The sequence below is a fragment of the Nanorana parkeri genome, unplaced genomic scaffold (genome assembly GCF_000935625.1).
Source record: "Nanorana parkeri isolate BGI_ZX_2015 unplaced genomic scaffold, ASM93562v1 scaffold195, whole genome shotgun sequence".
NCBI classification, from domain to species: domain Eukaryota; kingdom Metazoa; phylum Chordata; class Amphibia; order Anura; family Dicroglossidae; genus Nanorana; species Nanorana parkeri.
The window spans coordinates 431,246-455,030 of NW_017306463.1; the positions used below are offsets into that span (position 1 = coordinate 431,246).

At 42.0% G+C, this 23,785-nt stretch overlaps 1 protein-coding gene across 4 annotated transcripts in view; it reads right to left on the reverse strand.

Annotated features, from left to right (window-relative positions):
* Nucleotides 1–23,785, reverse strand: part of CMIP (c-Maf inducing protein) — a 172,491-nt gene that overhangs the window by 21,908 nt on the left and 126,798 nt on the right. For all 4 annotated transcript variants that reach the window (XM_018555411.1, XM_018555410.1, XM_018555409.1 and 1 more), the window contains 4 exons: nt 23,369–23,472; nt 20,752–20,856; nt 19,533–19,886; nt 2,069–2,134 (listed from right to left, as the gene is read on the reverse strand). In XM_018555411.1, the coding sequence (XP_018410913.1) occupies nt 2,069–2,134; nt 19,533–19,886; nt 20,752–20,856; nt 23,369–23,472 (629 nt within the window). The remainder of the gene's footprint in view (nt 1–2,068; nt 2,135–19,532; nt 19,887–20,751; nt 20,857–23,368; nt 23,473–23,785) is intronic.

Here is a 23,785-nt window from a genome sequence, read left to right on the forward strand (position 1 = left end):
CATGCAGGGATAATTTAAACACTGCACAAAACAGGAGCTGCATTCTGCATCATATTATAAATGTATCTTTTAATCATTAAAAGGGATAAGATAAGTCTACAGTTAACCTAGAAAAAAAACTCTCAAAATGACATACAGCAGTCTTAAAAGTGGTAGAGAGAAGACATGGGAGATATACGAGATAAAAATCATAATATAGAACGCCTTAAGCATCACGTCTATGGAAATTTACTGTCAGGTGACCCGTCCTGTTTTCGTCTCTCTGTTTATTCTATTCTATTATGAAGCTCTGACCACACACAAACACCCATTTAAACTTTCTTCTGTCACATACTTTTGTTTTGCGAGAGAACCCAAGTGACTTAATTAAGCCTTGGTCACATCACCATTAATGAGAGTGACAAAGCAATTACGGGTCACCGTGCAAGCTAGGTTGCATCATTGGCAGTGGAATAATGCATTCCTACGAGAGCTACTGAAAGACAAATTTGGCCAAATGACGCCAGTCTGTTTTCAAAGCCAACCACTTGAACTCCTGTGCAGGAGATGATCCACACGCACAACTAACAGAGCCCCCTGGGTGAAGTGGGTTGATAAATGGGGCTATTACGGCTGATAATTTTTATTCTCTATGGTGTGTACTTTATTTTTTTCAAACACAAACGCTCATTAGTCAGCTCCTCAAGGACTCAGGTTGTTCCAAAGGCAACACGTCAGCTTCTTCTCTACCAAAATATGTTGACATGCTCTTGACGGTATGTTCTTTAATAGCATCTATAGGCAGCTCTTTAACATTTAAAGTGCACGTTCAGCCCAAACTTTTTTTGTTTGTTTTAGTTCTGGATAGAGTGGGAAAGGATTGGAACCCCGGTTAGGTTTTTTTTACTGCAATCCAGGATAATGTTAAAGAGCGTCCCCTCATTTACTGTGCTGGGTACAACAATTATATCAGACAGGAAGTGAGGGGAAATTTGCAACAGCAACACAGACAAAATAGGTTTTATAGTAGGGGGTGTGGTAGCACATAATCCAAATCAAATTTGAGACAACATTCAGGCTACTACATGGATGCAACTTCTTACATTTCTGCAAAAATCCTTTCCTATTGTAGTCACAGCCAATCATGAATGCACAGGAAGTGATGTACATCACTTCCCATTCATTCATAATTGGGGACATAGTAAACATACTTTGCCCTCAATTATTCACAAACACTCAGTGTTTGTACCCACTCACCATCCTGACACGCTGTCACAGGAGGCTGGGCGGGGTGGTGAAGGAGGAAAAAGCTCAGCCTCCTGTGACAGCAATGGCCGTCTCCACCCACACCTCCGCTCTCCTGATCTGTGACAGGAAGCTGATCGGTGCGAGAAGGAGAGAAACTGGCCGCTCACAGCACTCTCCACCCGCAGCGCTCGGCCTCCTGTGACAGTTTCTCTCCTTCCTGCTGGGACACAGAGCAGCGCCCATTTTTGGTCAATATGTTTCAATGGGCGATATATATCGGTGCATCCCTAATCTCAATGTCACAAGCAGTCAATGTTCCACCTCTAGATTTCAATGGGACTATAGAAGAAAGGTCCCTCTACAGCAGGCTTAAGACACTGTCGGGCTATAAGACACTGTACTTGAATATCCCCTGACCCTAATGGAATAGAGTTATATCTGGACTATTTTAATTGGTTTGGTGCTTCAAATACAACATCTACTGTACACCCAATCAGATGCCGTCACTGTTCAGGTATTCAGACAGCTGTCTGTCTGAATCCAATAGCGGGTAGGTAGAGATTCCTCCATCCATGCTGTTTAGCATGAATGGGGGAATCAAGCGATTTCTCTTCCTCGGACTGTGGGGGCTACACAAGAGAAAATCTAGCCATGTATAGCAAGCTCAAGATAATGTAACCTGCAAATTGTAAGTTTAATTTAGAATCTTATTAGAAGGCCTAACCAAGAGAAAACTTGCATACAAAAGAGGCAAGCATTTTCTTGACATGTAACACCTGACTGACCAACAAAATAAGCCCTTCCGCTGTACACATAATATGCATCTCGCATATGTACTCACTCTTTGGGAAATGGGATGGGTTGCAGCAGACTTGCCAGAGCTGGCCTCCAGTCATCATAATCAGACCTGCAAAACAAATCAAATGGACTTGTGAGCAATTTTACCATATACAATTATGTTAGTCAAAAACAGGGAACATATCATCTCATCCTTCATTATTCATCATTATTAACATTAAAACTTTGAGGAAAATAAGAGAAAGAAGTACAAATTCACAACAACAGCTGGCAGGGATAGTTTGAGGTGTTGCACTGGAGACAGTCACCGCTCACTGCAGGGAGAGGATCGGGAAGTGAGCAGATCGATGCATGTTTCTGCTCACTTCCCAATCGATGGATCCGACCTGTGACAGCTTCCTGTGACACTCTCTCCAGCACAAGTCAGAGGTATCAGCAGAGAATTTTGCAAGACTATATGGAGTGAGATACCACCGTAACATCATTTTTTGTGAAAATTCCCAAAGGTTAACACAGCTCGAAGTGGAGTATAAATAGGTAAGTGCTTTACTCCACTGATGCATAGTGTATGTGGCTTCAAGGTCCCTTTCCCATTTTACATAGGGCAGAGACTTGCAAAATAGCAATATGTGATAGCCAATTTACATAACAGGTCCTCTTTTTGGAGATATTAGGGGTGTCCAAGACCCCTAAAGTCACCTAGAGACTCCCAGAGAAGCTGATGAAGCAGAGATCTACTTCACCAGCTTCTCCCCAGCTTCTGAAGCTGGAGAGTGACAGCTGAATGTGGAAGTGATATAATATACATCACTTCCTGCATTCGGGGACTGGAGAGGAGTTCAGAGGGAGATCGTGTACCAATCTCCCTTTGATCTCCTTTCACAGAGCAGCTGCGCCGGGCACATCGGATCTCGGGACCGGCAACGGCAGTGACAGCTACTGCTAATACAAGCGATCGGGTGTCTCTAGAGACGCCCGATCGCTTGAATGTAAAGCTCCTCGTCGGGCTCCGGCGTCCTCTTGTCATAGATGAGAGGACGAGCGGATTTTTCAAGCCCTGAAAATGACAAAACTACCAAAAAATACTTCTAAGATTTGAATCTTTACAGGTTGAACTCGATGGACATGTATCTTTTTTTTCAACCTATGTAACTATGAAAAAATCGCATACAAGCATTTCGAACACGAGTCGAAAACAGTGACTGCTAAAAGCAACAACAACAATTCCCTTGCTGTAAACTGCCTAACTTTATCTTAATGACGCAACAAATATTTACTGCAGCCGCTAAATGGAAACAGAGAACAGTAGGGGGAATGAGATACTGTAACTGTGTTGTTTGAGATTCCGGTAAATGACTGGCACAGGCATCTGACCACAGTGCACTTGTATGCCAGACAACGAGAGCCGTGAAATACTTTGTAACAATATTACTATCGGCAGACAAATAAAAAATAAAAAAAAAAACACAAAAAGGAAGCTTGTGTACACAGCGAGCTTTCTGGTCACCGAGGATCACAGTTTCTCAATGTGTGTAATGCTCTAGCAGTGATGGGAAACAAGAATCTCGATAAAGTGAAAATAAAGGCTCATTGCAGGAACAGGTTATAACGTACCATCTTATGAAATAATGGGAATTCCGCATTGGTCTCGCAGCGGGTCATGTGACTACAAAACTACATGACTGGATTGCTGGGCTAATGCGATTCCAAAAATCACATGATGAGCCATTGTGGTCTATGCTAAAGTGAAGGATTTCCAGGGTCTGGGGTCAGCAGAGTGTTCAGGCAGATTTGTCCAGTCAGCCCTCATTCCCACTGAGCGTTTTGTAGCGCTTTTTCTGCCTGAAAAAAACGCACCAAAAAAATTTCACTTGAAGAAGGCACATGAGCTTCTTTTCAGCAGATTCTGTACTTCTTGGCCCCGTAGACTTCAATGGGAATGTTAAAAAAAACAAAAAAATGGGCATTTGCCCATTCACATCAATGTGTCAGCACCTGCTCACAAAATCGCACTGAAATTGCGCATTTTTCATGTCGCTCAGGTGTGAATGCAGGCTTAGGGAGTGTTCAGGCAGCGTTGTCCAGTCAGAGAGTGTTCAGGCAGAGTCATGCAGTCAGAGTGTTCACGAAGAGTAGTCAAGTCAGCACCTACTTCTTAACAGATTTATGATATTCATTCCCCACAGTCCTCTACCTCAGTAAAGACCAAAAGATCAAAGTTCATAAAAGTGCAGCACTTAAAAACGTCTAATTCTCTTATCCTCATATCAGCGATCCTCACTTCTTGATCCCAATAAACATATATGTTCACCGTAGTTCTGACAGATGCATATGGGGGGAATTTATAAAAACTGGAACAGACAAAATCTGGAGCAGATTTGCACTGCAACCAATCAGCTTCATTGTCTCATTTTCAACTCTTACCTGAGCAAACTGAAGAGAGATGCTGATTGGATGCCACGGGAAACTGCTCCAGATTCTTTCTGCTCCAGTTTTGATAAATTCACCCCACTGTATTACAGAGGTCTGGTCCTACTCATGAATTCTTTCCAAGGATAGTATGTCATACACCTCAGAATCTGTCCCAGACAGGAGAAATTGCTCCAAAGATTTAAAACACCTCTACCTGTACCTACTACAGACCGGGATGTGCTGCCCGGCCTGGATCCACTCCTATACTCTGTACCCACTACAGATAAGAAAATACCACAGTATGTGAGATCTTCTTTATATGATTCTGGTTCCACTTTATGGAATCTCTGAACAAATATGGAACATCTCCATTGACTAGAATTCAGGTGCCATCCTTCATCATGGCCACCTAGCAAACAATTTTCAAGCCACACTCATGAGATTATTCTACAAGCTCAAACTGGAAACACGTAGTGAAGCTTAGCACCACCAACCACTGGCACTGCAAGTCTGAATTACACTCTGGCTGTATGTATCACTGGAAGAGTCTGTACTTGGCATATGAAGCATGGTGGGTCATAAGGTGAAAATGGCCTACTGAGGCTGTAATGCTTACTGAGCAGAACCATGTTTAGCGCAAAGAACTACAAGACTTCCAATCTGGACCTGTTTATGACGTCACATAAAATTCAAATGTGTGAATCCCGGGTGAAGTTTTTTGCCAGAAGTATCTCCTTAACTTGCACATCGTGCATTCTGTACTAGGATATCACCTTGGTCTCAGCAGATAAAGAAAAAATAGAAAAACAATGACAAACACGGAGATGGAGCAACGGAATTATTTATCTGACATTCACTTTGGATAAAATGGAAAAGGTATGGAACTTTCGGGTTCCTTTCAGGTTTGTGTTCCCAATGGGAATTCTTCACTACACTTCCCCTACTTAGGACAATGCATCACACAATGTGTCACCAGGACAGAAAGTGAAGAAAGAGGGATAAAACTTCACCCTACTACAAAAGATTTTTGTTACTGTGGTATTTTACTGTGATAAATACAAATACCCATACCCTTTCCTACTCTACATTTGTGTCTGTACCAGTGCTGGAGTCCTGCACTTCCTGTCCTGATGACGGAGGCAGAAGTAGAGGGGAACTCTCTGCAAGAGAGATGCAGAGTGCAATAAAAAAACCTTTTTATAACTTGTGTGTAGAAGGGTTAGAAATCTGTTGAAGCCTCCTCCACAGAGACACAGAGAGACACTATAAATCTAACCAGAGGTTTGGCTGGAGTTGGGCTTCAAACATCTACTGCTATCAATAAAGTTCAATGACTTTAGATCATTTTTTTGACGATCATGTCACAGTGAAGACGCAATCTCATAGGGAACGGATATGATAAGTTCAGCCAATGACACTATCTCATGGGGAATGGAAATAAGTTTGGCCAATGATGGATATGCTTTATGAGAATTTGGCCTGCAAGTGCATAATCATGTCAAGCCCCGGACAACACAGGACTGTGAAAATGTAAAGCACATTGACACATGCTTTTGATAATATATGTAGGCGACAGAGCTCCCTGGCTTTATTTCTTGGTCTTGGTGTCCTGCCAATAGTTGGAAAGCAAACCTTTAGCTCTGAGATAAAACATTCCAAGCACTAGTCCAGGCAAATAATCTATGATAAGTGTTGAAGTTTGGCCTATACTGCATTTATGTATTTTTCCCCAGCATGAAAAGTTTGTGCCCTTTGTGAGGATTAAAGCTCAAATCACAATCACCCCGGTGGATTACCATTTCAGCAAGACTTCTTTATGAGAACACACTGTAAAGTAAAAAAAAAAAAAAAAAAAAAAAAAAGGAAGTAAGAGAAAAAGAAAAAAAGTGTGTGAGTGAGAAACTGAGATTTGAACAAAGTGGGGGCGGAGGGGGGCATGGCGAATAGGCACCAGAGCATATAACTGCCCATAAAATTTTAATATAGCTTTCAGGGGATCGAGTGGCAAGACCTCTGCCATGAAGATCCAAGTCCTACTACCTGCGGAAAAGTCTCGGCCCTGTTGGATTTATTTTAACCCTTTAGAAAATGCAGTGGGACTCCTGCATAAATATTCACTCCAAACATTTATCTAAAGCAGCTGTGGCACCCTAAATTTGCCTTCTGTCTTCCTCAGGGGTGCCTTGAAATTTTCACACAGCGTCATTACTTTACATGGGGCAGGCAGGCTTTTCGATGTGAAGGAAAACTCTGATGTGAAGGGAGGGCGCTTTAATATGAAGGGGGCTCCTAGTGTGAGAGGGTGGACTCTCATGTGAAAGCTAGGGGCTTTGATTTAAAGGAGGGCTCCAAGTGTGAGAGAGTGGACTCTGATGTGAAAGCTGGGGGCTTTGATATGAAGGGGGTTTCTAGTGTGAGAGGGTGGACTCTGGTGTGAAAGGTGAGGGATTTGATTTGAAGGAGGGCTCCTAGTGTGAGAGGGTGGACTCTGATTTGAAAGGCAAGATTATGATGTGAAAGGGGGCAGTCTGATGTGAAGGGAGACTCTTGATTTGAAGGGAGACTCTTGATTTGAAGGGGAAACTCTAATGTGAAGGGGGGAACCCTGTTTGTTTTTTATTGTGTAAGATGTTCCCTAAAATCCATACCAGACCCCTATCTTGGGATAAGGGTCTGGTATGGATGTTGGAGATGCCACAGGATTTTTAGGGTGCCGTAACTAAAGAAAAGGTTAATAAATGCTGATATACAGCACTAGTTTTGCAACATATCTAAACAAACAGCCCTATGAAAAACAAGCTACTGTCAGGATCGGACCCCGCTCCGTAGCCCAAGAACATGGCAGGGACGGTTCCGTCAACAGCGTCCTGTTGCCGGGCGACGGGCGGGCGTTCCTCCGCGCTCCACTCCTCCTTCTGCCGAACAGCTGAGTCGGCGTGATGACGCGGCGAGCCCGGCCCAGCGGCGTCCCGTTGCTAGGAGACGCTCGGGTCGGGTCTCGTCTCCGACTCCGCCCCCCCAATCACCTGCTCTGCCTATTTAAACCGTAGGCTTTCACTTGCTCGACGTTCTAGCAAAGTAGTACGTCGAGCAAGCTACTTAGGACCCTAAACTGTACCGCTCTCTGGGTAACCTGCTAACCCCTCTTGGACCTCCACATCTACCCCTTGCATTCTGGCAGCCTGGATTCAGCCTGGACCTCCACATCTACCCCTTGGATTCTGGCAGCCTGGATACAGCCTCCCATCCTGTGAATGGACTTCCCACCTAACAGCAAGTAGCCATTACCACATGCTGTAATCAATTGCCGAGTTGTATGCACCTACTGACATCAAGGTTAGGGGTAGTGAATGCACACTAAACTCTCTTATCTAAAACTGCCTTACCCTCTCCTCTGGACTGTCTTAAATACTATATGCAATAGAGTTACTGTCTCTTTGACCTCCCTAGTGAAGTAAACTTGGGGAGAGAACTACAATTCCCAACAGGCCCCAATGCTGTAGAATTGAGGGTTGTGGGAATTCACCTCTACCATTTAATTCCTCCTGCAATCAGAATGGTATATGATGTGTAAGGGGTTCCGACTTCACTCACTACACTAAAGTGTGACAGTGAACCCTTCAACTGAACCATTCACGCTTACCTCCGCAGTTGTGATCCTATACCTCCCGCAGAGTTTGCACGGATCATTACAGCTACCAAAATAAGTCTAGGTTAAAAATCTGCAGAAGAACCAACCGAACTTGGATTTAAAAATAAATCACCCTAGGATTATATAGACCAGATATAGACCTGAGGGTGAATATTTTCAAAAGTGTATCCTGTGTAAATGAAATGGCAAAAATCCAAATGAAAGTGTTTCTCTTGACAACTTCTTTGGATAGAGTGGGGAAGGTTGAGAACCCTTGGCTGGTTTTTTTATTGCCGTCTTTGTTCCCACTGGGGAGATCTAACCTCTCTCTTTATTGTCCTGGAGACAACTGTCACATGGACAGAAAGTGATGAAAAAAAACCAAACTGTATTGGCTGTCACCAGAACAGGAGCCATTAGGATGTCATTCAGGGCTGGTTCACACCATAAACAGTGCTTTCCAGAGCAGTCAGCCTGTATCGCATTCCGGTCCGCTTCCTGTGTTCAGGGGCGGGAGGGGGCGTGGCGGTGCCTTGAAGTCAATGGCACCGCAGCCACACCCCCCGCCTGCAGTGTGATCGCCCGCACCAAAACGCGTGGCACATCAGTGCCTGTGTTCCGGTCCAGTGCGATCTGAAAAAATGCTGCAAGCACTATCTTTTCAGAGATTTTTCAGATTCGTCCACCCCTAAACTAAGTAAACCGCCTTGAATGCGATACAGTGCATGCTGACTGCTCTGGAACGCACTGTTTAAGGTGTGGACCGACACCTCAATCAGCATACCAGTTCTGTTTACAGCCTCCTAGGAGGGCATTTTCCCTCACTTCAGGGGTATTTCCTCTAACTTCCTATTATGTTTCTGGGGCAGGAAGTGAAAATCCCCAACAGGACACAAACAGTAAAGAAAACAAAGTGACATTGGTTTTCCCCCACACTACTATAGATGAACTTTAAATTCATTTTAATTCCAGCCTGTAATCCTACAAAATGTGGAAAAACCTGTAAAAAAAAAAAAACAACCTGAAAAAAGCCTGCAGTGAGGTGTCATTAAGTCTTGAGTAATTTATTCCTGAATGATTAAAGGTGTGCACCATTAGAATATGAGGGGTGTTTATTAGAGAGACACCATCACCTTGCTTGTTCAGAGAAAATTGACAGTGTCTGTGCAAGGGGCTCCCCGACCCACTGATACTCTGCTTGCCGGCCCTCCCCTGTCACTCCGTCAGCCTGGCCAAAATACCAGCCACTTCCGGACATGAGGGAGCATGTGACCTCATCTCAAGTAACAGTGCTTGGGTTCAGCAGCCAATTGCTATACCTGAGCACTCTCACAGGACTAAGGGAATAACGTCACCTTAGCATTTGACACTAGGCAACACTGGTGAATGAGGAGCGATATATAACAATGGCAAGTTGAGCATCAGTGGCTCTGGGGAAGGGGACTAAATGGGCAATAAGTTGGTTTCTCTTTAATTACCTTGAAGAAAGCCTCGTTAGCACAGTTGGGAAACCACAGATTAAGTTATGAACACACATTTTACCCAACATTCAGATTCTATAAAACATCGGGGTAATCTGCTATACACAAGCAAAGCCAGAAGGAGAAACAAATTTCCGACACCTTCTCCGTGTCCCTTGTATACATTTCCAGACAATGTTTGGTAGTTGAACTGGAATTTGCCATTAAATGATAGTATGTTACAACATAATTCCCTATTAAGCTTACTGATGTTTTCAATGAGATGACAGATAACATATAAAGATGAATGGACAGATGGAGATAATTAAGTCTGCATTCATGAACAAGTCAGCACATTTGGTACCATTTGGACATTGCTTATTACTGCAAACCAATTGTGACAAAGGCTGTTTTATTTTTTGTTGTGTAACAATTAAGATAATCTGTCCCGTTAATACATAGCCTTCCTCCTGACAATGACAGCATGGAACACCCTGTACTTTTGTCCATGTGGTTTTAACATAAAGTCAAGTCTGACCCTCAGCAATCGTGACCCTATTTCCTCTCTCGTTGAAAGATGTGACAATTCTGAACCAAAATCCCATAGAGTTACGCAATTTCCTTTCAGAACCAATTTCTAGTTTCTTGTTTCTCAGAAGTCACCTCATTTCACGGAAATGCATATATAACCAACATATATGCTGGACATGACGAAGTGTTTATGTTTAAGTACTGTGAACTTTAAAATGGCATCAATCTAAACCACTGCAAACAAATGCATACGGATTTTCTATTTAAAGCAAAGTTTCACTTTTGTTAATAGACAACAAACGAACATACAATGCCTGACCCAAAAAAAAAGTCACCATCTGGATTTAGCAAATAGGTCAGAGCCTTCCATTGGAGGTCCAGGTTCCGCAAAGGTATGTGACCAAAAAATCAGCTGCTTACCCGACATATCTGAATGGACAGGTTTTCCCATCAATGGATTTTTTCTTCTCTGATGGCACGGACATATTCCAAGAGGACAATGTCAGGATTCATCGGGCTCAAATTGTGAAAGAGTGGTTCAGGGAGCATGAGACATCATTGTCACACGTGGAATGGCCACCACAGAATCCAGATTTTAACCCGATTGAGAATCTATAGGATGTGCTGGAGAAGACTTTAATGGTCTGATTCTTCCATTATCGCTACAAGATGAATGCAACTAAAATAAATGTTGCGACATTGCATAAGCTTGTTGAGGCAGTGCCACGGCAATGCATGTCGTAATCAAAGCTAAAGGCGGTCCAACTAAATATTAGAGTGTGTGACATTTTTGGCCGAACAGGGTATATAACGGCTACCGGTACTATTATCTTTGCATTCTAATCTGCAGCCAGCTATAACTTTATAAAAATTGCCATATTGAAAAAAAGCTAAATTTGAAATTTTTGGTAAACGCGGGGTATTCTACATACAACATGTGTACAGAAATTGCCTTTCCTGCGGCAAGATTGGTCCACTACCTTTCCCAAAAGGGAACAGAGCGCCACCTCCGTGTGTAAAATCGTTTATTAGGATAAATAAAAAAAGCTGGCAGGCATTAGCACCAAGAGTTAAAGAAAACTTTTTGTCACTACTTTTCCCAGCCTGCACAGAGTTGGAGGTGAGATTAGAGGCACTCTTTTTAATTTTGTTGACACTCAGAATGTCAGAATAAAGCATAATTAAACCGCTATGAATTCTTTTTGCTCTAACGTGCGCTTAAATTAAAAGTGTGCTTTTTTTTCCAGCGACGTCAGATTGATAGTCAGTCCTCAGTGCTGTCCCCCACAATCTCTGCAGCCGACCCTTTCATGTTCTCAGAAGTCCTCTTTGGCCATTCGGTGGCCACTGACGATGACCAAAGAGGACCCCCCTGTGTATGCATATGGTTTACATACTGTATATTTTAATGTAACAAAAGGAAATGTCTGGGCTCCTTTTGACAGTTTTTGGTTGAGCACAAAACTAAAAGATAAGGTACAAAAGGTATATTTGCAGATCACTTGCCTTGATATACACTAAATGAGCAATTGTATTTTAAACATACAACTACCTAGGGCTGGAACCAACTAATCGAATAATCGATCAATTAGGAGAATAGTTGTCAACTATTCTCATTATCGATTCATTGGTTGGATCCCCTAGCTCTCTCCTCCACGCTGGGAGGAGGGCCCAGCAAGCAGGAGGCGGGTGCAATAGCAAGCCTGCTATTGCAATTTGAAATGGCCAATAGCAAGCTACAACCTGCTGTATTTACATTCAGCTGCCGTCTGTGGAATCTTGCCATCGGCAGCTGTCGTTCCCTGGCTGAAGCTTTTCAAGTGCAATGTGCTTACAATACAATTATCAAAAAAAATGATAAAAGGTGGGAAGTCATTTTCGGTTGCTGCCTGACAGATTCTGCTGCAGGCGGTGCATTGCAGTGCCAATAATTTCAATCGCCCAAATACGCATTCCACCCACAGTATGATCGCCCCAGTGCAATGCGATTGCAAAAAATTGTGCACGCAGTTTTGTTCTTCATTTTAAATCAAGCATGGTATTTATTTATATTTTAATCAGACTAATCGAAAAAATATTCGGCCAACTAATCGATTATGAAAATAATCAATTAGTTGCAGCCCTACAACTACCCTTTAAAGTAGTATTAAATGCTCAATCCTTATTTTTCAATCAAGAATCCAGACCAAACAAATATACATTGCCCTGCCAAGCCTTTTAATTTTACACGTACAATCATGTTTCCAAACAGCTCCAACTCTCTCAGCTCCCCTGAACTTCCTGTCTAGTACATGACCACTAGAGGCAGCACAGTCTCCAGCAACTGTTCATCTACTAGCTTGGATAAGGGAGAAGGAACGATGGAAGAGCCTGTGTGTTTGTGGAGACACACACAGCTCACTAGCACACACACAAGGGTGCCGCCATAGGAAAGGAGCAAACTTAAAACAGGATATCAGGGCCAGTGCTTAGGGGACCAGCTGTTTCTGCAGGAAACTAAAACTTTTAATCAAGGAGCAGCTATTTGAAATAGCTTAGCCTGACTAACACTAAAAATTAAAGGGAAGTGATAAGCACCCAATGAAGCATCAGACACCAGACTAGACAAGACTAAAGCATGCTGATTTCTGATGGACTGTTGTGGGTTACAGTGCAGTTTTGCTCCTTGCGCATAAATTAGCTTGTAAGGGGTAAGTTCCCCTTTTTCTTTCTCACTTCCGTCTTCACAGAATCCAAGCAGTGCATCGCCTGTGCTTCATACAAAAGCCAGTCAAGTTAATCCTATTACCTGCTTACTGGGCAGGAGAAGAATGCCAAATACTACTGGGTTCTCATCTCTTTCATTTCGTAATCTTGCGGTCATTAAGGCTTCCAGCGCACAGGAGATTAACCATTTAGCTTACCGCGTTTGGTGTTTACATCCAATTCATTCCACTCATTTTTTACAGTACAACTCCAACTGACATTATTATGTTGATAGTGTGGGGTAGGGCAGTAAGAATATATAGTAGTATGGATTAGTACAGTATAACGGAGTTCATTAAACACCTCGTACAAAACCAGTCCTGTACATAGTTTAGCTTAGCCCTCTTTATTCCCGAGATTCCCTACTGAGCCTTTAATAGAACGGGCAACAATACTGCCCAATAGAGGTGCCAAGAAGGTGGGGGCAAGCTTGAATTCTAAAGGGAAAGTCATGATTTGCATATAACTTCAACTGCTTCTGTCTCTGGATTTAATGGGATATTAAAGTCAAAATGTTTTTAAGCTTTTTAAAAATTCTGATTAAAGGGTAAGTTCACTTTCCAAATTGCGGCGGGGCGGGGGCCAGGTTGGAGGGGGTAATTCAATTTTCCTAAAAATTCACTTGAGAAACTGTACTTACCCTTCAAATCACTCACAATGTATGCTGCTCCTTGATATTTAAAAGTTTCAGCTTCCTGCAAAATCAGCACTGGGCCTGATATCCTGTTTTAGAACAGCTCCTTTCCCTTGCAAAGGTCCTAAGGAGCTACCCTTGTGAGAGCTAGTAAGCTTTGTGTGTCTCAACAAACATAGGCACAGGAGTACAATCCATTCCTTGGCTCCTTGCTCCCTCCTACCCCCCTTCCTTTCTCCCTCCCTCCCTCCCCCTCTTCCTTTCTCCCTCCCTCCCCTCTTCCTTTCACCTTCCCTTCCCCTCTTCCTTTCACCCTCCCTTTCTTCCTTTCTCCCTCTTCCTTCTTCAAGCTAGTAGATGGATGGCTGCTGAAGACTTCTCTGTCATTTGTGATCTTGTACTGGACAGGAAGTTCAGGGAAGTTGAGCTGGAGCCAGCTGTTTGAACACATGATGACTAAGTGCTTGGGCGAAAATATAAATAAATACTTTGTTGGGTAATGCAGATGTTTTAATTATAATTCATTATTGAAAAAAATAGGTTGAGTGTTTGATACTACATTAAGGCGGATCTTCACTCGCCTTACGCATTTTGGATCTTTTACAGACCCCTCCGCAGTTTTGGCTTGGCTGCACCCTGCCCTCCACTATACCCTGCTCCAGCACTTCAGATATTCCAGGAGGCTTCACCTTACAGAGATCAGCTGGAGGAAGGCAGACCCAGTGGCGCGTCATCATGGGGCCGGCTGCCTGAACTAGGAAGAGACAGCCTACTCCTAACCTAATGACATCAGAAAAGAAGATGACAGCACGGGATCTGGCGTGCAATTGGCGGTTCATAGCAGGACAATGCAGGATTCAATGTGCAGGTAAGTATGCTATTTCAGCCCAACCCAGAGGCCAAGGTAGAGGGAGTGAAAAGAAAAAAAATATCCCTGCGGGAATGAAGATCCTCTTTGATGATTGTTTTATCATAATGTTTTCGGTTTGAGTAAACTCTACGTATGCAATTTTCATCCAAATTTACATTATAATGGACTACATACTATATATATTTTATTTATGAATTTATGTTAAGTAAAAAGACTAAAGGTTCCCCTTTTTGAAAAAAAGGGATGGTTGAATTTTTTCTTCTAATAATACAAACCTTTGAAATATGGATTAGAAACGCTTAATGTATTTTATGAATCTCTATTGTATTCCCTTCTTAGCTATGACTGGAAAACTCCCAAACAAAACATTTGATATGAGCTCAGTCTTGGGAGAAGAGCCTGCAAACTCAACCAAAGCAGAGCTAAACTTTACAATAGGCCCCGGGACAATCCTGCAGCGTCAAAGCCTGCTAGACCTCTTTGTGTGTCACAAAGTTTCTGGCAATATCGACTCATGGCTCTTTCCCAACAATGAATAAAAGAGGTTTCCGATTTCTCAATAGGGATCAAGTAAAAGAATGTAGAAGATGCATTATTTTTATCTGCTTATCAAAAGTATCCACATTGCAAAATGAAAACAGATTGTGCTCAAGGTCCTAGTTCGCCAGCTAATAGAAAGGAATTGTCTGCTTTTCCAATAGATCTTAAAAAGGTAGAGAGACACAACATGAATGCACAACAATACATTAGCAATAAAGAGTAACGGGGGTAGCAAAGCTATACACCCGCAACTTTGGAACAAACAGCAGTGAATCTGACTGACATGGACTTCTCTAGTTGCAACTATTATTGTAACTGTCGATTATCTTCTCCTGGCTGACATCCCTCCATTTAGAGCTTAACGGAGAACTATGCGGTTCTATCTTTTTTTTTATGAATGCATTCCTTAGGCTAAATAAGTAAATAATGTAATTTACTCTAATTAGCCAAAATGCACAGTAAGGCTGTAAAACCTTATTTTAGGTGGTGGGCGGGGCTAAGCGCCGCAATGAGAAGACATCCCGACGTATCTGACGGGATCCTCCCCACTGATGACTGACAGTGATTCTTGAGAGCTGCTGCGCGTCCACGAATATATGGACATGCGCAGCAGCTCTCTCCTTACCTGCACGTCCCCGTGTGCCAGCTCCTTCCCCCCTCTCTCTCTCTCCCTGCCGACACTGACATACCAAATTGATCGTGGATCGCTGATGACAGAGGGGAAGGAGCTCTCTCTCTCTCTTCAGCATTTACTACAAATCGGAAAGTCCATATATGGTAAATGATGTCACTGGAGATCCCTGCTGGCAGAATTATAGCTTTGTCTCTACAGTACATTCCCTTTTTAATACAGGACAGTACTCTGCTCGCTTTGTTTGACCCGCCTGGCACTGCAAGCTATTATCTACTATGACCCCCAAATCTTTTTCCATTTCATACTTCCCTAGTGGAGTACCCATTAATGTGTATTCCTCTTGCCTATTTTTTTTTTTTTTTACTCCCCTATTTTATCCAGGTCCTCCTGTAGGGTTATAATGTCTAAGCCCGTGTCTATTACCCTCACAATTTTAGTATCATCGTTACTTAATAAACCATACCTTTTCATATGGATTTGATGTCTACATCTTCATTCTTACCATTCAAATATGATTTTTTTTAAATTATTTTGGAATTTACCAAATCCAATACCAGATTGCCACATTGTGTGCTTTTTCTGCTTGTTTGACTTGTGTCTCTAATTTGTCTCATTTACCTTCACTGCTGTGCTAATATCTCATGATAATAATGTTTTTTGTCCCTCCTTTTAAATAAATAAAAAAAAAGATTTAATTATAAATGTACACTGCATATCTGACTTTCAGCCATGAGTCAGAACAACTGTTTTTCTGGCTAGATTTTGCTCTGGAAACAGCTATTTTTGGACAGTAAAGTATATTAGAAAATGTTATAACTTGTGTCAAACTTATTGATGAATAAAGTATTTTCAACAGCTCCCTTGCGGCTTTCTGCTATTACTATTTATTTACAGCATTTACTGCTGGTCAGAGTGACAACCTACAAAATGACGTCATCTTGAATGTTTTCTTGTTTCCATAATCATTGTCTATATATATATATATATTATGTTTATATTTAACCTATATCTACCTATGGTTGTATAAAGCAGGTTAATAGCAGGGTGTTGCCGTTCCTGTAAAATGAAAGAATGATGGAGCAGGAGCGGCAATATCCAGGTGTCTGTCTCAGTGAGCGATGTCTGGTGTCACCGGATAAACCAGTGTCCAGAGAGTCAAAGAACGGGGCGACGTATGGTGCCTGCTCCATGCGCCACTCCCTTTGTACCTGGTCCTTATGGTGACAGTTCTTTTTATTGTTCATTCAGAAGAATAGAACTATCAAAGCATCACTCTCATTATTCGGTTCACCCTCCCCTTAGCTTCAGTTCCCTTTTACTGGTGAATCATCGTGTGGTTGTCATTACTCAGAAGAAAAGAAGAAATGCGTGTCTGCGTCGATGGATGATTACAGAAAAAAGACAACCCTTTCTGCTCCTGTGTTTTCCTGGTGATTAAAGTGTACCTGGCACATGAATAAAGTGTGGATAAGCTCCAATATAGGAGAACACAATCAGTTTATTCATATGGAACCATGGCTTTTAAATAATGAACTGTGCTTGTGATGTCAAGGATTCTTGTTCAATTGAAAGTCTAAACACACCTAAAAAGAATGTCAGTTCTACAAGTCAGTTAGCCAGTATCAACATGTATCAAGGTTTCAAAAGAAATGCAAGAGATGTATGATAGATGGCCAATATTCCCCACCAAACACATGTACAAATATACGTACAAGCATCAATATGGTGGAGTAAACAATGTCAAGCACTGGACTGGGCAGCAAATACATGTACATTAGAGTTATTTTGTATGCCAAATTATCTTGAACAGCAAGGTGTGTTTGTGTGTGTGTGTGTGTGTGTGTGTGTGTGTGTGTGTGCTAGGTAGTTCTAAAGTGGTCCTAGGCTTAAATCTAAAGCCAATACAATGAAGATGGCAGCTCAAACGCCATCAAAGGCCTAGAAGCTGGCCTGTCTATGTCTGCTTTTACACCAGTGCCCTTTAGGGCCCTGTCACACCATCAGGAGTGCGTTCCAGTGCACTCGGCCTCTGGAATGCACTGGAATGCAACCCGGTCGGCTCGGGTTTTTAGGGGGCGGGTTTTAACCCAATCCAGCCACCAATATTCCCAGCTTATTCATTAATGATAAACCCCACTAGCCTACTCATTTTCATGTTTCCTTGTTTTTCCGTCATCTACACATATTACAAATGTAACAGTAAACACATTATATGACTTATGTAAGCTGTACCTGTCCTATTATCTCTGAATGCAGACATGTGCTTAGAGAAAGTGATGATGTATCGGAAGGATTGCACACAACCATGTTTTGAATATATAAATGTTTACATATAAAGAAACGCGCTGTAAAAGTTAAATTGATGTTGAAAGAGCCCATCCCTGTTTTATATGAACAATTTTGGAGGTGTAGCAGCACTTTGGAGAATAAATAGCACTCAATGTAAAACATTCCTTTAGCTTTTTGATGTCTAGCAAGATATTTTTAGAAATGCGGTCAGCAGTTGCTTCTCCAAACGTTTAACTAGAGCAAGTTTTACAGCATCTGTAGGACCTCATGCTACTGTGTCATAGGCTGACTGGGACCTGGACACAGAGGCAGGACCATCCCTACAACACAACTCTGATGGTACAGAGCAATTGTCATGACCACCACAACCCTCCATAAACTATCATGACCACCACAACCCTCCATAAACTATCATGACCACCACAACCCTCCATAAACAATCATGACCAACCACCACAACCCTCCATAAACCATCATGACCATCACAACCCTCTACAAATCATCATAACCATCACAAGCCTCCACAAACCATCATAACCATCACAAGCCTCCACAAACTATCAGTGATCAGATATGGCCTCACTCCTGTAGTGATGTAAACACAATCATCACAATGTCTTCTTTCCAGCATCTCCATAAGCCTTGGCGTCCCTCCACTGGGACCTTTGAAAACTGTACCTCATGGAAGTACCACAACTGCATTTAGATAACCTTTAACAAATATGCTTCAACTATAACGATGTATCAACACATCTAAAAATAGGATTACAAATTAAAACAACTGCAACACACATTTTTGGATTTAGAAGTGGTGATATGGGAATATACGTTATGTTTTAAGCCGGTAATACTGCTTTGAGAATAATACCAAAGGAAAGCTTTTTGGTTTCTTATCATAATTTTAGAGGAACCAGCTTTCACAGAATACAAACATTGCTGTTAACGACTAGTCTTTAACCTTGACTGTCATTCTCCGGCTTCACTACATAGTGATTTCACAGGCCTTAAGCAAGTAAACCGTCAGTGAAATGGAAACTCCTCATTTGAACATTTGTTTGGGGTTAGTGAGTATTGAAGACACAGTACAAGAATGACAGCTCAGGAACTTGAAGTTTGCAAAAACCTCCGTGCTTGCTCAATGAATCAGAAATAAAATATATAAACTGTAGCCATAAGAAATTGAAAGACATTGCCCTGCGAAACCAAAAGATGCACATTGGATTAGAGTAGGGTGTACACATAGGTTTATAAGGATATATCCAGCCCCAAGTTGCCAGGGCACTGCGCTGGGTCAAGGTATCCCAATCAACAGATGATTTAGAAGTTGGAACACAGAGAGCCAAATGCCCAAATATTTCATAAACTAAAATGCACTTCCAGGTACCACTGACCAGGAGGCAAGCCACATGACCAAAAACCACGTATTTATTAATTGCAAGATTAACAGAATAGCGCTAGCCATTCGTTGCTGGTCAAAAGGTCGTATTCCTCCAAACCAAATTGCTTCAAAGGTGGTTTTCTTAACTCAGTTGATATCAGTAAAGATATGCAGAGGTTCGGCGGTGGTCAGTAAATAATTTTACGTTGGTGTAGTTTCAGAAGGAAAAGTAGGGGGGATGTATAGTGGGGATAAAAGCAGAAAGACGTGGGAACAATGGTGGCCAATACATAATATACGGATTCAAAATTTACAGCAGATTCCTAGTCAGCATACTAACCATAAAGACAAACAATTTTTATTTAAGTCAACAGCTACTTACAGCATCTTTAGGATTTCCACGTAGCAGCCCAACACTCGCTCGGCCTGTGGGCTTAGCTCAATGCTCATGGTGCTGCAGGCTGGGCTGATGAGAAGACAGTCAATCAGGTTGGGTTCACTATCATTGCCAGTGTTTGCCTTCAGCTTCTGATTCACTGTATTATTGCGCTCCACCTCCACGTGTATCTCATTTGATGTGACGATGACTGACTTGTGTCGGGACTCCGCCGATGTGACCTCTTGGGAGACCAGGTCAGGATTGGTGTGAAGAAGCCGTAAGGGTATGTTGGGTTTGCGGTCACACTGCTGCTGGCAGCCATTACGGATTTCTTTTAAGCTTGGTGAATTGTCTCGGCTTGGGAAAAAAAGCAAAAAAGGAGGAGAAAGTTAATTAAGGCTTAGTAGAGCCATATGTTGACAAAACACAATTTTTTCAATTGTTTTAATTAACCATAAAAGAAGTATGGAGGCTTCCATTGCTGGTCTCCTGAAAATACTAGCTGTGCTGCTGTGTCAATAATGTTTGGGACACAGACCTGTGTGCTATAAACAGAACATGTGTGCTGTCTTCTCTTTTTTTTTTGTCAACAAAATTTTATTACATTTCTTCAACAATTTACAGCCAACTACAAAACCACAATAATCATCCACAATTCAAGGTAAGTAGCTTAGGTCAGGGCACAAGCGATACAAATGTCGCATCCTATCCAAACATGTAAGCATCACAAAAATGTTTGTAAGTTCTCCAATAAAACATAACAGTCACTATTTGTAACAAACATTAGCGCTCCTTGGAATTAACCAAGGACAACCACAGAAAGGTCATCTCAGTCTGAGTCTAGGTGGCTGTAGTCTATATTAAATGCCCAAAGCGAGCGGAATAAAAAGGTAAACTAACTCACAGCTGTTTGTTGACATCCCAATACTGCCGCAAGGTAATACTTAAGGTTACGGCAGCAAAACAGTAAAAGGAAACATGTTTTGCTATAAACATGACAGGCTTCCATTGCTGACAAGCGAGTTGCCTGGCTGAATCATGCCAAAACTCTTGCTTTAGTCACTTACCTGCAAATAAAGACCTCTGCCTTTATATAATTCATATCAAACTAGAAATCAAAGCCCACAGCTAATTCATTATACACCTGTATAAAAAGTGCAGACCTGGCTGCAATTTTAAATACGCTCTACAGGTGATGTACTATGTTTAGTATCACAATTACCTGTTGATGAATTCTTCATAGCAGGAATAAATGGCAGCTAGACACACGGCCACAAGGTTTGGTAAGACCCTGGGGTGAGGACAGTTTGCAGTGGGCCCATGCATGCTGGAAAAAAAAAAAAGAAGTTGGGATTCACAAAGTGCACATACAGCCCTACAAATAGAAAATGGAGGAAAAACAAGGTTTATAGACTGCTTCACAGTCAAATTTAGACAGTATCCAAATCTATAAAAAATGCCTCAAACATAATATGTACTAAATCTGCTCATATATATGTTATGTGTACTGTGCAAAGAGAGATAGGCATGGATAGATATTGTATAAGATAGAGACGTATAAATTAGAAATTGTGATGTCAGGATGTCATACCTGCCAGGATTTACTGAGTAACAGCACTGCATTAAAGGACATTTAAGAACTGATCCTTTAAGTGTCCTTAAAGCTACCTTGTGATTTGCCAAGGCAGGGCAAAGCAATAGGCTCATTTAACTCACCTCCTCCCCAGCAGCACACAGTCTGCTTGACTTTGCTCTGCTGCCATGCCCTTGAGTGATAGTAAGTGAAGAAAAATGCCCGGTATGGAGGAGTAAGTATGGAGGAACATGTGCTTCACTTTGTTTCTCCCACGAGGCAACAGTGGTGCCTAGTGCTTGGGCCAGTGCTGTCACATGAAGCGGGAGAGTACTTGGGTCTTTTCCTTACTCCCAACAGCAAATATGGAGTGGTGGGGAACTGTAAGGAAAGGACATACATGCAGCTGTGGAAGCTGGCATCATACTAAAGCTGTAGCTTTGCCCTGCTCAAGTAAAGCACATGTCCCTTAAAGAGATAGTCCAACCAAAGTTGATACGTCAGTAAAGGTTAAGCACAGGTGAATTGAAGTACACAATGGGTGTCTCTTGAGAACTCTAATGTCAAAAAGATATTCCAAAATCTCATTCAAACCAAGGCAAATGGATGTGGTACGGTTAATGCTCGCTATGTCACATGTTAACATGTATTATATTATGGCATCCCGTTCTTATGAATGGGACTGTAATGCACTCAAGTGGATCATCGGATCTGCAGCAAGTTTGGTCAGCACGGTGTACTGGAAAGCAGGTGCGCTGGGAGGTGCTTTGGGTTGCTATTTACAATGCATCGCACTGCAGCACACACATATGAGAATGTCAGTGTGAAGTGGACCAACTTGTTAATGGATAGCATGATCACTGCCCAGTTACTCCAATATCTTCTCCCCCAACTGATGAATCTTGGGACAAAAGTCTATAGTCAGGACTGAGTTGTCTAGCCACCATTTTAGTAGCTCTCACAAGAGTAGCCCAAAGTGCACCCTCAATGGTTATGTCTTTCATAAGCGTGTATACTTTTGTATCAATCTGTTGAGAGAAGGCTGCTCATCAGTCAATCTGACTGAATGCAAGCTTGACTGCTCTATAGAGTCTGCCTACCTTTTGTCAGCTGACACAGAGTACGGGGTCACATAAAACAATCCAATACATTAATGTACGTTTTTAAATATTTAAAGCATAAACTAGACTATGCTGCTGTTTAAACTTTTGCCTCCTTTTTATTGGCAAGAGTTTATCTTTAGTTTAGATGCAGAATATTTCCTATGGCCATTGTGTAAGGATCAGAGGAAGAAATTGTATAACAATGATATTGATTAGTGTACCTTGACCAGGTTAACGTTTAATAGAACACTAACACAGAGCTAGTTGAGGAAGCAAAAAAAGTATTTGCTTACGGAATGTGAAGTTTGACTATAACAATTCAGGAACTACAATTTCAATAAAGACGTAAACTCATGTCTATCCAACCCTATCCTTTCGGACGTACTATACATAGTAAAGTTATGAAATACTTTCTGTCCCTCCAGAAAAGGGTGTTCTGGGCTCTGGCTGCTGGTCCCATGACCGATCCTGAGGCATTGGTCGCATGATCTCTACCAAAGAGAGATCAAATCTTTACCTGTCTTCACTACCGCCTTCAGAGAGACCAATATGTATGACAAATAAATGATTCTGGGTCTGCTGTGTATCATTTGGGTTTCTTTATTCTCTCTCTTTTTTTATATACCTTTAGACCCCCTACCCTGCTTGTGGTAAACCAAAATTAATTAGCTGGTCGTCTCCTTGTGAGCAGCATGGTCAGAGAGCAATGGGGGGGTATGTTGTTGACCATGCTAGCTTAGCATCCATAGCACCTATCAAAATGGGGCAAAGTGCTACATGTACTTTGCCCCCTGGGGGACAAGAGAAATTAAGATTTGTTTGGCTAGACTTCAGCGCTCTGCATTTGACACTGTTATGCACTCAGAAGCTGAAAGACAACCAGGGGAGGACAAAATGTGAGCAGTTTAAACTTTAGCTTTAACCCGCACTGCCTACACTTCAGTTATGAAAAGTAACCTATGGTTAGCTCTTAACACAATTTTTAGTTGTTATGCTTCGGAATTCTTAGAAGTTCTGTTACTTTACTGAACTACATTAGTGGAAAAAAAAAAGCAGGACTCAGAAACATGGAAAAGCATTGACATTTACCCAGAACATATTTTCCACTTTGGAGGAAACAAATGCACAGTAAAGCAATTCAAGATTCATGACCGGCCACTGACCTGTGTATGAATTTCTTCACCACTTCCATTCCTGCGTTCAATTCATTCAAAGCCAGTATGTACTCCTGAGTAAACAGCCTTAAACGAGGACACTTCCCAAAATCCTGGACAAACAGAAGAAGGAAAAGACTGGTTTGAAAGATTGCCAGCGCATGACTCCCACAAGAGGAGACTCGCTCCTCGCTGCCTTCAGCACATATGCATGTTTCTGTTTTACGTCCCTGCACCACTGGAAGAAACCAATCCTTGTCACTAACATCTAATGCATAACTTAAAATATAAAACTAAAGGGAAGAACAAGTGGCGTTACCCAATCAGACAATCTTCTCCACGAGCCTTAGGGTCTTTTGTGGAACATATCTGCCACAAATATGTTTTCTTGCACCTGCTGCCTCCATACAAGCAGCCTTGTTTTTG